The 13607-nt window shown below is 34.0% G+C and overlaps 1 protein-coding gene across 1 annotated transcript; it reads left to right on the top strand.

Moving 5' to 3' along the window:
- The first annotated feature begins 3109 nt into the window (after positions 1-3109).
- On the top strand, positions 3110-11780 carry LOC139970256 (uncharacterized). The gene is made up of 7 exons (XM_071975928.1): positions 3110-3239; positions 6418-6558; positions 8937-9065; positions 9372-9497; positions 9693-9818; positions 10247-10369; positions 11575-11780. The coding sequence occupies exons 1-7, from the start codon at positions 3170-3172 to the stop codon at positions 11742-11744; spliced, it is 885 nt and encodes a 294-aa protein (XP_071832029.1). The 5' UTR covers positions 3110-3169; the 3' UTR covers positions 11745-11780.
- Positions 11781-13607: the final 1827 nt, after the last annotated feature.

Raw genomic sequence — 13607 nt, 5'->3', positions numbered from 1 at the left:
GTTTTCCTTTTAAATTGTGAATCTTATTAATTGAATGTTGTTAAGGATTAGTGTAGAGAAATAAAGTTATTTACTAATACTTACTACACATTGTAGTAGTTTTTAGTCAAATCTAGCTTGCTCTACATCTTTTCTTTCATTACACATCAGCATTTTTTAATTCAGTATTATTATGTCTTTGACGCCAAGATACACCATACATTTTTGTTATTGTGTATCATGGTTCTTAGTATTTATGTTTCCATTGAAAACGTCTCAAACGCCAAAGATTTCTAGCCTGACATCATCCTTACCTTACAATTTTAAAGTTGTTTGTACAACTTAGCAAAGACAAACCCCACAAACAAACAAACAGAACAACCACCTCTTCCCCCACTCCACAACAAAAATCGTCTGAAATCTGCTTCAATGTTGTTGTTTTTTAAATTGTATATTTCAGTTTGGTTTAAATGTGTAATTTGGTTTATTCAGCTTACTTTGTAATTTCGAATGACTCCTTAAAAGCAGTGATACTTCCTATAAGTATAGAGTTTGTAGGCTAACATTAGGCAAAATATTAACTGTCCACAACAGAATCGTCGCCTTAGTTTGAGTAATTATTATCCTATAATAATTAGTTTACAAGTTACATTGAACAGCTGTTTATCTATTTTAAATTTCGTCTAGACTACAGTTCGAAATGATGATATCAGTATAAAGACTGTATAACCTTAATAATTCAACCATGTCTTGCGTGAAAGGCTGTAACCGTAATATTCAATGCCGTATAACCAAAGCTTCGTTAAAGTACCCACTGTCACAATGTCGTTCAAATGTCAGGGTGATTAGCTAAAAAGGAGTCCCATTAAAACAGCTTGATAAGAGTTATATGTCATAACCAAGTCAAGTATGCTACACCCTCTTGAATGCCGATCGCTACACAACATGTTAGAGTAAGATACCTGACCACCAGACAATGCAATGTCCTCCGATTTCCGGGGACAGTCCCCGAATGCTATGTATCGTCCCGGATAAATTAAGGATATCTCGTGATGTATGTACATTCCCTGTAAGATCCTCGAACATCTGAAAAAGCCTCTAAATAATTGCAATATTACCTGTCTGAACTTCCGTTTACAGACACAGCTTGAACGTAAATTGTAATTGATCGCAAAGGCAAGCCAGATCCTGCAAGAACTAATTTGCCTGTCATTCACAACGTAAACATACTTTTAACACTTAGTTGCTAATTAGTGATAATTAAGAACACTTTGTTTACAGTGGGACTTGTATCTTGGACAAAACATTTGTTCTGGATGAGGTGTTTTAAACGTGAGCCTGCATGTAATCACTATCCTCATAATAAAGAAAGAATACCACCAAAATAGTGAGAGGCCAGGATTCCATCCTTCCCTCTAAACATAAACATTACAGATAACTACCCATTAACATCAATATTATCAGGTCAACAATATTATTTAGGTATGTCCTCAGATTTCCTAAAATAGAAAAAAATATGGTAATCTGAACTTTGCATGAAAAAATGGAATGAAACTTTAAGCTTATGTGAATGGTCAAAACATGAGTAATGAGAAAAATATAAACTATAACTTCCAATTTAGTTTACTCTTTAAATGACAACGATATCCGACATTCACTATAGCTGTAATTTACAAAAGTTGTAATAAGCATATCTCCGTTATTATACAGAGAAGAATATTCTTTCAGAGGTTTCATAATGCGAAATATTATGTGGTGATATATATTATTCACATTGTTAGGGTAGCATCCTGCCAATTAAAGTTGAACGTATCGATTCAAGTGAAATTCAAAACTGGTAAAACTGCTACTACACTATACTATCTTCCCAGTGTAGGACGGATACCTAATTATAATTAAGAAATCATCTTGAAACAGTTACATCTGATAGTTTTGCATCCAGTTGGGACATTTTTTATTTCTCTACAGTAATGTCATGTCCCACTTTTTTAAAGCACTCGTAGTGTCAGTATGATCAGTATGAATATCATATTTCTATCAGATGAAGGCGAGAACTGTTTGTACTGTCAATACGAGTGCTTTGAAGCAGAGGACAGTTTAGAGATGTAACTACGTCATCTTACATGCGCATTACGTCATCTTACTCACACTTGAAATTGGATGTCCCCATCCTCATATAAGATTGAGACAACTATAAATTACGTTTTCATGAACGCAAAGACTTGAACGATTTGTAGTTTATATATCTTTGGGGCACTTTGTCAGAACTTGTCAAAGATTCATCATCAACCGGTTACACCGGGTAGATATTGAAACGAAGGGGTTGCTTGTTTTTTTTTGTTTTCGCTGCTTTGACTTGGAAATCCAGTGTCCATGGTAACTCATGATGTCCTGAATCATGTTCGCTGGGATGGACCCACTGGAGAGACAGCTGCTACAGGTAACTCTTACCATTGAGAAATGGAAATGTGTGTGGAATGGAAACCGACAATGTTTTTGTCCTTTAGTTTGTCGTGGTATAGATAATACACCGTAACAGAAAAGGACAAAATGAATCCTCGTACACGATTTAGTTGTTACTTAGAATTTAATGCCTGCAGCTATATGATGTTTGTAAGGAGATATGTGGAAATAAGAAAGAATGGATGTAGGATACAAAATCTTATCGATGTATATGACAATATATCAACCTAAGTAATGGCCATCGTGATAATAAACACAAATAAGTATTTGTGACGCAAACAACAGCAGGATATATTGTAATATTGGTTGTTATATTGACAACATCTCCACGTAATAATGACAGAGATACAAGTTCAAAGCTTCACTCATGCATGTTCTGCACTCAAAACAGTTTATCAATACTTCATATCTTTTCATTAGGTGCACATAGAGTTTTATGATACTTGCAAGCCACGTGCCTTCTCTATTGCAGCAAAACGGTCTCCCTATCTCGCGCTCATTATTCATGAATCAGATTTTTAAAATGTCCGAGACGATTTCAAGATCACAACACAATTCATCGCCTGACAATGGATCGATAATCTTCGTTGTAAAGCAAAGCGTGTAGCCATTACTTTTCATAATAACTACGGTTCTGGTAAAATCAATCACTTTAGTTCGTCAGGAGCTTTCTGCGCGGGCAGAATAATTTCGTACCTCCACTAGCCTCGAATCGCAACTTTACAACATGAAACAAAAAATGTCAGCATTTCCTAGAATGGAAGTTTATGCCTTTCTTCCTTTTCTAATATATTCAGGTGAGTTATAATTATGTATTTTTCTTATGGTAATACCTTTGGCCGAAACTAAAGGTTTAATGAGAAAAAAAAGACACTTTGAAGTAATTTTTAAACGTGTAATTGCAACTGATCATTAATAAATTCATCATTCGATATGTTTTCATTGCTTAAGTGTATAGAAGATGATTTCTCTGTTAATACACCTTCATAAAAAAAAAACAATACTAATGATTTATAAATGATTCCATTGTTAATCGCCATAACATATTCATATTAAACTTTAATATCATATAATATCGGTAATTTAATATTTTGTCAATCGACCGACATCGGTTCATGTTACGAACACATAGTAGTAATTACTGATGTACGGTTGTCGGACAAGAGCAGTAGTTGCTGTACCAACCATTTAGTGAAAGTTCTTTAACACGCGATTTTAATAATGAATTCGTTTCTAGAAATAACTATAAGTAGACCTTTGGAAATAAACGAACATGTTCTTTCTTCGTGCTCGGCATGAAGAATTGGCGTAATTTAAAGAGAGGTGTCAACTGGAATCAAGCGGTACCGTACCTACTTTGATTCGTTCTTTAGGCATTCTCATCTTCATAGACTCCTTGTCCAGTCCCGCAGTTCTTTGTCTTACATGGGAACAAGTTAACAGCTTTGCTGTTGTTACAGTGTCACCTGTTACACATGTTACCGTGTTGCGAACACAAAGTACAGTAATTACTGATGCACGGATGTGGGACATGAACAGTAGTTGCTATACCAGCTATGAGTGTCGGCTGACATAAACAAGAATGAAGTTGATTCGAATGAGAAAACATTATTACAATAAACCATAATACGCAACGATTAATAAAAATCACTCTGAAAAGACTTTTGCGCAAATATTTTATCCAACATTTTCACGTATTTATCCAACTAAAACTTGAGTAACGTTTTGCTCCAATATAGTAAAAGAGCTACAATTTAACCAATTTTATTGCCAAAACAGTCATAGATTTGTCAGTATTGCTAGCAATGTAATTGGTGTTGGGTAAAATATTTGTCCAACTTTTTTGGAAAAGAAATATTCTCTTCTATAGTCATGAAGAATATAATTATAAAATATACATTAAAAACTAAAATAAAATTCGTTATTAACCGATATAGCAGCATTTTCACATTTTCAAATTCTTTTTAATTCTAATAGGGCAAGACAAATGTCAAAATTTAGATATCTCTCCCAATTTCTATCCCCCTCTGAACACAAAAGGTAAGACGCATGTGTTATATGTTTAAAAAATGGTTTATGACGGATAAAAAAGAAAATGCTATGTCGATGTAATTTTTGAAAAAAATATATGGAAAACTAACTTTTATAATATTTTCCATACACTCTTAATATCAAAGAGTGAAAAAATTCACTCGTAGAGGGTTTTCGAGATGATCGATCGACTTAGGAGTGAAAGTCACTCTTATCAAAGAGTGACTTTATATCAATTTAGCTCGAATGATGGATTCTTCACTCTGTAAAAATTTGATTTGTTCGTCGTATTCACTCTGGGAAAGAAAGTGAAGTAACAAAAGAAAAAAAAAGTGATATTTTTAGGTCACTTTTGAAGTGTGCATTCTCACTTTATGGATTTAAAGAATGTTTATAAGAAAAGGAGTTCACTCCGTTATTGTTTACAAGAGCAATCTACGGTTTTCTTATCTGAAATGACTTTCTAAATAGAAAATATTCCAAAGTTGAGTTAAAATGTTGAACTGGAAGCCACCCGACGTGTACGTTGTAATCTATCAGCCCTTGCGGGTTTCTACCAAAGTTTTGGTCGCTTAAGCGTCCGTTAAAATAACTGCTGATTATTATTATTATTATTATTATATTGAGTTTCAGTTTGAGTTTGAATCTGACTCTATATATTGGGCAGAATCTGTCAAAATTTGAAAAATCCATTATTAATATAGATTAGGCATTACCTGGTAGAAGTCTTGTCTGTGTAAACATAAAATGATCTGGATACGCCGATCAATATCGCAAAGTGCAAATAACAATGAATGAATGCAGCGATACTGTATAACCCGAATAGGCTGGTTTCGATCCACTATAATTGCTACGTTTCACTTGATCCAATAATAATCATATAAATAAAATGAACACGTGGATAGGTTTTTTGGTTCACTGCTCATAATTTTCCGATGCGGCGAAACATTAAGCTGAGAGAGTAATAATACATGATTGATTCATTTTGGAGTTCAATTGCTCACATAGACTTACAGCTCACAGGCAAGCTAGTATAGGGCCAATATATTTATTAGGTTCCATGTTAGTGTTTGGTATCTACCTTACAACCTTAGATTATTGTGTAGATTATCGTGATTAGGGTTCCAATAATGACCAAATATGAAGAAACCAAAGAAGGAGAAAGAGAGCGAGAAAGAGAGATAGAGATAGAGAAAATAAAAAAACAGGACACATCATGGTTAAATATAATTCATAGTTCGTTGAACCCGGATGACAACCAGCTTCAATTGTCGGATTTTCTGCTCTTTTCCGCTACTGCTACTTGCACAATATAGAGCTCCAATATTTCGTTCTGAGCATTACTGTTCAATCTCCACGAGAAACGGTTTCGTTTGATCTTTGACTTATGTACCTTTAATACATCTCTTCCTGATGCCTATATTGTAGTTTATCTTATTGAAGATTTGTCAAATTAGTACGAAGTGTTAGAAACGGTAATTTTCAGATTTTTCACCGCGCTTTGTACTGATAGCGCATCTAGTCAAATCATCATTTGAAAGAAGTTACCTTAACTAGAAAGGGTTAAAAGGGAACTTTTTTTCCAGATATTTCCTCTTTTGCATACGGATATAAAAAATAGAACTCTTAAGAAAATATATTTGAGTTTTAGAGCATGCAGGATAACATCAAGTTCACCGTGGCCGTTTGAAGCGTGGTATAAATTCTAGAACCTTTCGGTAAGATGTCAAAGAAGGAAATTCTGATTTCAATATCTTTCCTGGCAAAACCTTATGCGCTAATTATTAATAAACTGACCAGTTTTACAACGCGTTTCGTCATATGTGTGGTTTGATGATCTTTACACGCTTCCATCTAAAAGGGTCTAGCTGTATATGATATTTTATTTACATGATATTTATATAAGGTATGAGCAATCTATATTATCTTTGGCTACTTGTATAGGATTGTTTGTTGATGGTAGCCGAGATGTTCGATGCGCTGGCCAGGCTACACCAAAGGGCTATAAGGTTCGTCTACCGAAAGGACTTACTCCTTGTGATTTACGCTCTGGTGTGTTTCACACTACCAATTGTGAATTTGAAGGTGAGGATAGTTAATACATTTCCTTTACCGTCATGATAAAATGAATCTTGTTGTCTTTAAAAAATGTATAACTTAAACTAAAAGTATTTAATTATACATTTTAATGACAAAAACGCGAAGATAAATAGTAACCTCTAATTTCTTAAGGCCGTTCTGTGATATTTTGTTTCTCATAAATTTGAGCCTGGAATTGTTGTAATCAGTAGTGGTTTGCTAATGTGACATCCTTCATATTACCCACAATATCGTTGTTTTCATGATTTTATGGACTATGTTCTCTCTAGAGGTTGGTTTACTCTTATTTACTAAATTAATGTCCTAGATCCTAGATCCTAATTACACAATACATAGAAGACATAACAGTGAAACGATTAGCTTCCACATATACTTTTACAATCAATTTCTCAGACGATATATCGGCAATTGTATTCGTGTGACTTACGATATAACGTATTATTTGCAGGAATATAAGTCCCTGGTTTGAGTTTTGCTATTGACTTTGAGAAGGCTTTTGATTCAGTATCCATGTCTTTTATAAGGAAGGTTTTGAACCTTTTCAACTTAATTGGTTCTTCGATTTTGCGATCGTTCGACTCTTTTTGAACAATGCTTTAATTCTTAGCCAGCCAACTTGGAACAATAGCTTTATTTTGGTTGATAATTGACCTGTATACTATCGCCATTGGATTCAGAAAGGATCTTTTTTATCAATGATTTCGTTAATGAGAATGGTTCTTTCTATAAGTTTGACCTCTTTGTTAACGTTTTTTCTGTTGCGTGTAACGTTCTTGAATATTACGGTATAACTGCTGCAATAAGATCCTCGTGGAACGATTTTTTTGAAATATCGATTATAAGCTTAATATTCCAGCAAATAGTTTTGTTAATGTTACACTTTGTGGCAGTAGCTTGAGCTGTAAGTCTCTCTTTGACAAAATGTTAAACTCGACAGAATTAAACATTAATCTTATACAAAATGTATCATATTTTTAATTCAAAACTGATGAAGAAAATACTATCAGTTCGCTCCTTACTAGATTATTTTAAATATGACTAAAAAATTAACTATTCTATTTTTAAGCAGAATATGAAAGTAAATACTTGGGAGAGATATTGGCAGCCGTGGTCTATTAGCCTGTTTCGTAACTCTCTGAACATTCATCGAAAAGAGACGGCTCGGTATAAGCCGGTGTACGTCCGCAATCATCACATGGATAGGGTTTAAAATTAGCTCATGTTGGCTTCCTATCCATTGGTAATTCCTATATATATATATATATATATATATATATATATATATATATATATATATATATATATATATATATATACGCAAAGACGCACCACGTTTTACTAAATTATAGTTTCACAATACCTAAAAAAGTTATCAAAGGACTTACCGTTTTTCTGCAGCATAAGTAATGTATTACTTACTTTATTATTATGAATACACTTGCCATGTATTAGATAGACCCCACATCAAATTATTATCAATTTGAGTATAGTGCATATTTTTCATTTTTTGCTATTAACTTTCAGATATCGACGAATGTGATCTTAATCTAAATAATTGTAGTCTGAATGTAAGCTACTGCGTAAATACCGAGTGTTCATATATATATATATATATGATTGTGTCGCCAAAAGTCGCCAAAAGCACGTATTAGGCGAATTGCAAAGTTGTGCTTTACTTCGATATAGGTATACCATGCAGTCCATACAAGGCATGTTAAAGTTTTGCTACTGACAACTTGTTGTTTCGTGTGGTATATGCTATCGTACATATTGTATTTTTCAGTGTCAAATTAATACTGTTCCGATTTGTGCACAAAATATTCTTTCCCTCATCTATATACTAGGAACGAAATCAAGATTCAAAACTTTATTTCATTTCCATTACTCTCAAGAGCATACAATTTTGCAAGGTAGCCGTGTAGGAATGATTCGTTCCAATGTTCTTGTAACCCCATGCGTAGTGTCATGCAGTGTTACGTAAACAGCAACAATAATACGCAGTAACGTTGTTAGAAAAGTCGGAAGCGAAATTTGTTAAACAACTACATTCTGGTTTCAAGTATCATGTGTAGCATTATGTTCCGTGATGATGATCACACGATCACAGTCTCGATGCCAGGGGACTGGGATTGAGAGCGGATAGGTCGTTCGGTTGTTTCGTGCCCAGGTTCTTTCTTCGGTGACTTTTCGTTAAAATGTTATTATATTTGTTTAAACATTATGTTATAATGACGTTCATATCGTTGAACAAATCGTTTCGTGATATTTGTCTAATGTTTTAAATTCAAACTCACCTACGCTTTCAACTATCACGTTTATTGGTAGTGAATGTCATATTTTACTTTCTTTTTACCAACTTTCAGATTTGGACGAATGTGACCTTAACCTACATAGTTGCAGCCTGAATGAAAGCTACTGCGTAAATACAATGGGGTCGTACAGATGCCAATGTGTATCTGGCTATAACAGAACTGCAGGAACCGTATGTCAAGGTTAGTAGGAACATGGACAGTGTATGTGATTCATGCAGTAGTGATGTGTCTATCTTTCATTTAACTTTCTTCATCCATACCCTGATATTTATATGAAAGAATTTGAGTTGTTCAGAGAAAACCGCGTACGCATCTTTTAGCCCGTAACCCCTACTCAATGAAAGTTAGACAACACATTTTTCTATATTTTCTATTCTATTGGGTGTAACAGTTATCATGACCGACACAAATAAAATCCGAACATCACGTGTCATTCATAAATAAATCTCTTTCGAACAACTAGCATGTTTCCCACTTGTACTACAGATGTCGATGAATGCCAGAATGGCAGATACAACTGTAGCGTACCGAATACAGTTTGCGTCAACACCATTGGTTCCTATGAATGTCAATGCATGACAGGTTACCAGTGGGCCGGAGAACAGTGTATAGGCAAGTTGATCTATGTTATTCTCACAAAGTACATATACCAAGACAATGAAAGTAAACTATTATAGAACATGGTTTTAGGGCCATGGTTCAGATACGGCCACGTCTCTATTAGTATTCTTAGGTCATATTGTCGAAACAAACGTGGTTTAAGGGCCATTTTAGGGTTCATTTTTCGAATATATTAATAACTTTCAGATATTAACGAATGTGAGCTCAACCAGCACGACTGTAATCAGGTTGTGAACTACTGCGTGAATACAGCGGGATCGTACATATGTGAATGCTCTTCCGGTTATTACAAAACAGGGTCATTATGCCAAGGTAAGTAAATAGCATTATTATTTCCATTAGTTAGTTGTCTGTAGTTAGTTAAACCTTGATTTATTATCTTATGCTAATTGTTTATTACTTTTGAAAATCTGTTTTAATATGTGAAAGCTCTGACGACTTATGAGTGAAAACTAAGTGTCCTGAAGCAGCAACAACTTCACCTCAAAGTGAATCTATCTCGTTGAATGCCTGTCTCATAATCACATTCCTGATTTCATATACTTGATAGATGTAATATTTGTGATAATTGCTAAATGGTAAAAAAATTGTACCCAGAAAGACATCATGTTGACACTTGAATTTTAGATATAGGTTTAAAGTTAAACAGTAAACAAAACAAAGAAGTCATTCTAACTCTTACCAATGACTTTCCTGTCATCCATCTATCTATTTATTAATGTTTTATCCCTTTGCATTAGATGTAGATGAGTGCGAGAGTAACACTATCTGTGACATACCGAATACAGTTTGCGTCAACACTATTGGGTCCTATAGTTGCCCATGCATAACAGATTACTCATGGGACGGAGAACAATGTACAGGTAAGATATTACTAAAATTATAGAGCTTTCGACACCTTCATGAAAGGTGGAAGCAGAGTGGATGGTAGTGGTAGTGGTGGGGTGGGGTGTTGGGAGTTGGAGAATGAAGGATGGATGAAGGGGAGACCGAATTGAGTATTGATCTCTTATTAATAGGAAAAATTTCGGTAAGCGGTTATACGTTTGTTATAACCACACTCAGAAACATGTACACATACGCACATTTCTAATGCGACTAAATCGTGTCAGAAAAGACTGCTCCAGTTAAAGTCATTTATACGACACTCCTTCAAAAGGACAAGCCCGTTGTCCTCAGATACGCAAGTACTCTGTACATAGACAGAGTTATTGTCGGTTATTTAATCAGTGTTTTGGTTTCAGTCACGAATTGGAGAGGAATCGAGCCTAAATGATTCACGGCTGTTAATCTTAAATATAAAATCATGATCAGATCCTTCAAGATTCGAATGATAATTCATAACGCAGTAAACTCTGCATAATTGACAAACACTTATGGGAGGCTACTTTAATGGAATGTACTGTATACGAAGTGTTGATTGGACGAATCACAACGCACCTCTAAAATATTAATATTAACAACTATTGTCCGAAAAGCCGATCACAAATGCGGCCATTATATTTTCAAAGTAGGAACCACCTACATTTGTGCCTGTCAATCTGCGTTCTACAATCTCATTGCATAAGAAAATTTTATTGTTATTAGGTCACTAAATATAAATGTTAAATTAATTATTTTGAGTGATGGAAGAGACGAGTAGACACACTCACATGGAGGAATTCAAACTGGATTTATTTTCTTCAGGGTTGCCATAAGGGACATAAAGGAGCTCACAGAATATATTCTATAATACCAAAAGACATAATGAAACACCTACCAAGAAGTAATAGTGTTTTCAGTGATTTTGTCGTTATGTAATTGCACTTCTTCTCATTGTACTTCATACAGTCAATTATATATCATTTCAATGTCAAGATATCTGGTTAATGCCAAAATCAATGGGCTACTTTCATTCAAATTGAATCCCCCTCCCCATTTTCATTGAATTTAACCCAATGAGGAACACTTATTTGGTGTACATATTTGCCTTTATTAATGGCCTACATCACGAACATTCACGGCTTCATTCATAACGTATATTTAGTAAGTGAATGTAAATTCTCGTTTTCTTCAATTTTCTACTCAGCGAATCCACATCGAAGTGACGCTAGGTGTCTCTTTGATTATATTGCGCCAAACGGTGAAAAAGCCATCTGTGATATAAGGTCAGGTCCGTGTTGCTCGGATGCCGGCTGGTGTGGTAGTTCAGATGCGCACTGTCTTTGTAGTGGTTGCGTTGATTATAGGACGATATAACTCCAGATGTGTCCGCAATCTCTCGATGAAGCTCTTACCCTAGAATAACACAAAAAGAGGATAACAAGATGTCTAATGAAGGCATAGACACCTACTACTTATTTTAATTATCTTTATTATTCATTTACTTGCAGAATTAACGTAGTGTACGTAGGATGATCAACGAGATGTGTAGTAGAGACACATACACACCCTCTGTTTATCTTTATTTTATTTTATGTAAAGAATTAAAGTTGTGTATACGTATGATGATTAATGCAATACAATGACGACATAAGCACACCACTCCTGCTTATATCATTTTAAGATTTTCATGATAATTTCGGTTACATGATGGCTTCAAGTTATGTTTGATGATCAACGCGATAGTTATGTGGAGACACATACACACACTCTGATTAATGTTATTTGCTTTATTTTTTAATTTATCTGAAGACTTAACGTTGTGGAAGTATTATTTTTGACTTCGTTATTGTTTCAATTATCCTATTTTATCCCAATCATCCTAAAAATGCAACACGTTAAGCATTTAGATCAATGAAAAGAAACCATGGATGCCGTTTTGCCTCGACTACACACACGCTACATACACACCCAATACACACTACACACTGCACACTACACACTTCACCCTACACACTGCACACTACAAACACAAGACACATCACTAATCATACAACGTACATAAGCGTCTTTAAATAAATGGACAATAAAGACCATGAAATGAAGAGGTGAATGTGAATGCAACCCACGTTATATCTTCAGATAAGTGAAGCAATAAAATAATATAAAAACAGGGTGTTAATGTGCCTCCATAGTTCTATCGCGTTGATACTTTTTTTTTATTTTCTCAACACTTCAAGTTGGTATATTGTACTGTTGTGTCACTTTGAGCAAGCAATATAATGTGTTCATATATTATCATGTCTCTCAATATAAGAGACCACGGGTGGTATGTATATGTATATATATATATATATATATATATATATATATATATTTATAAATATATATATATATATATATATATATATATATATATATATATATATATATATAACAAAGGAATTTAGCAATTAGAGATGAACTAAATATATATTACTATGTTTTCCTTTTAAATTATGAATCTTATTAATGGAATGTTGTTAAGGATTAGCGTAGAGAAATAAAGTTATTTACTAATACTTACTACACATTGTAGTAGTTTTTAGTCAAATCTAGCTTGCTCTACATCTTTTCTTTCATTACACATCAGCATTTTCTTTATCAGTATTATTATGTCTTTGACGCCAAGATGCACCATACATTTTTGTATTGTCTATCATGGTTCTTAGAGTTTATCTTCCCATTTAAAACTACTTAACCGCCAAAGATCCCTAGTCTGACACCATCCTTACGTTACACCTTAGTCCAATGTTATTTTACAGTTGTTTGTACAACTTACAAAGACAAACCCCCAAAACAAGCAGACAAAACAGTCCCCCCCCCCTCCCCCGCCACTCCACAACAAAAATCGTCTGACATCTGCTTTTAATTGTTTTTTTTAAATTGTATTTCAGTTTGATTTAAATGTGTAATTTGGTTTATTCAGCTTACTTTGTAATTTCGAATGACTCCTTAAAAGCAGTGATACTTCCTATAAGTATAGAGCCAAGTTTGTAGGCTAACATTAGGCAAAATATTAACTGTCCACAACAGAATCGTCGCCTTATTTTGAGTAATTATTATCCTATAATAATTATTTACAAGTAACATTGAACAGCTTTTTTATCTATTTTAAATTTCGTCTAGACTACAGTTCGAAATGATGATATCAGTGTAAAGACTGTATAACCTAAATAATTCAACCATGTCTTGCGTGAA

This window comes from Apostichopus japonicus, chromosome 1, assembly GCF_037975245.1.
Source record: "Apostichopus japonicus isolate 1M-3 chromosome 1, ASM3797524v1, whole genome shotgun sequence".
Lineage (NCBI taxonomy): Eukaryota > Metazoa > Echinodermata > Holothuroidea > Aspidochirotida > Stichopodidae > Apostichopus > Apostichopus japonicus.
The sequence above is the reverse complement of the archived record's forward strand: the minus strand, read 5'-3'. Positions and strand labels throughout refer to the sequence as shown.

Coding starts and splice junctions, on each gene's coding strand:
- LOC139970256 (XM_071975928.1), top strand. CDS start 3,170: ATGAAACAAAAAATGTCAGCATTTCCTAGAATGGAAGTTTATGCCTTT. Junction 6,559..8,936: donor TACCAATTGTGAATTTGAAG/GTGAGGATAGTT, acceptor ACCAACTTTCAG/ATTTGGACGAATGTGACCTT. Junction 9,066..9,371: donor TGCAGGAACCGTATGTCAAG/GTTAGTAGGAAC, acceptor CTTGTACTACAG/ATGTCGATGAATGCCAGAAT.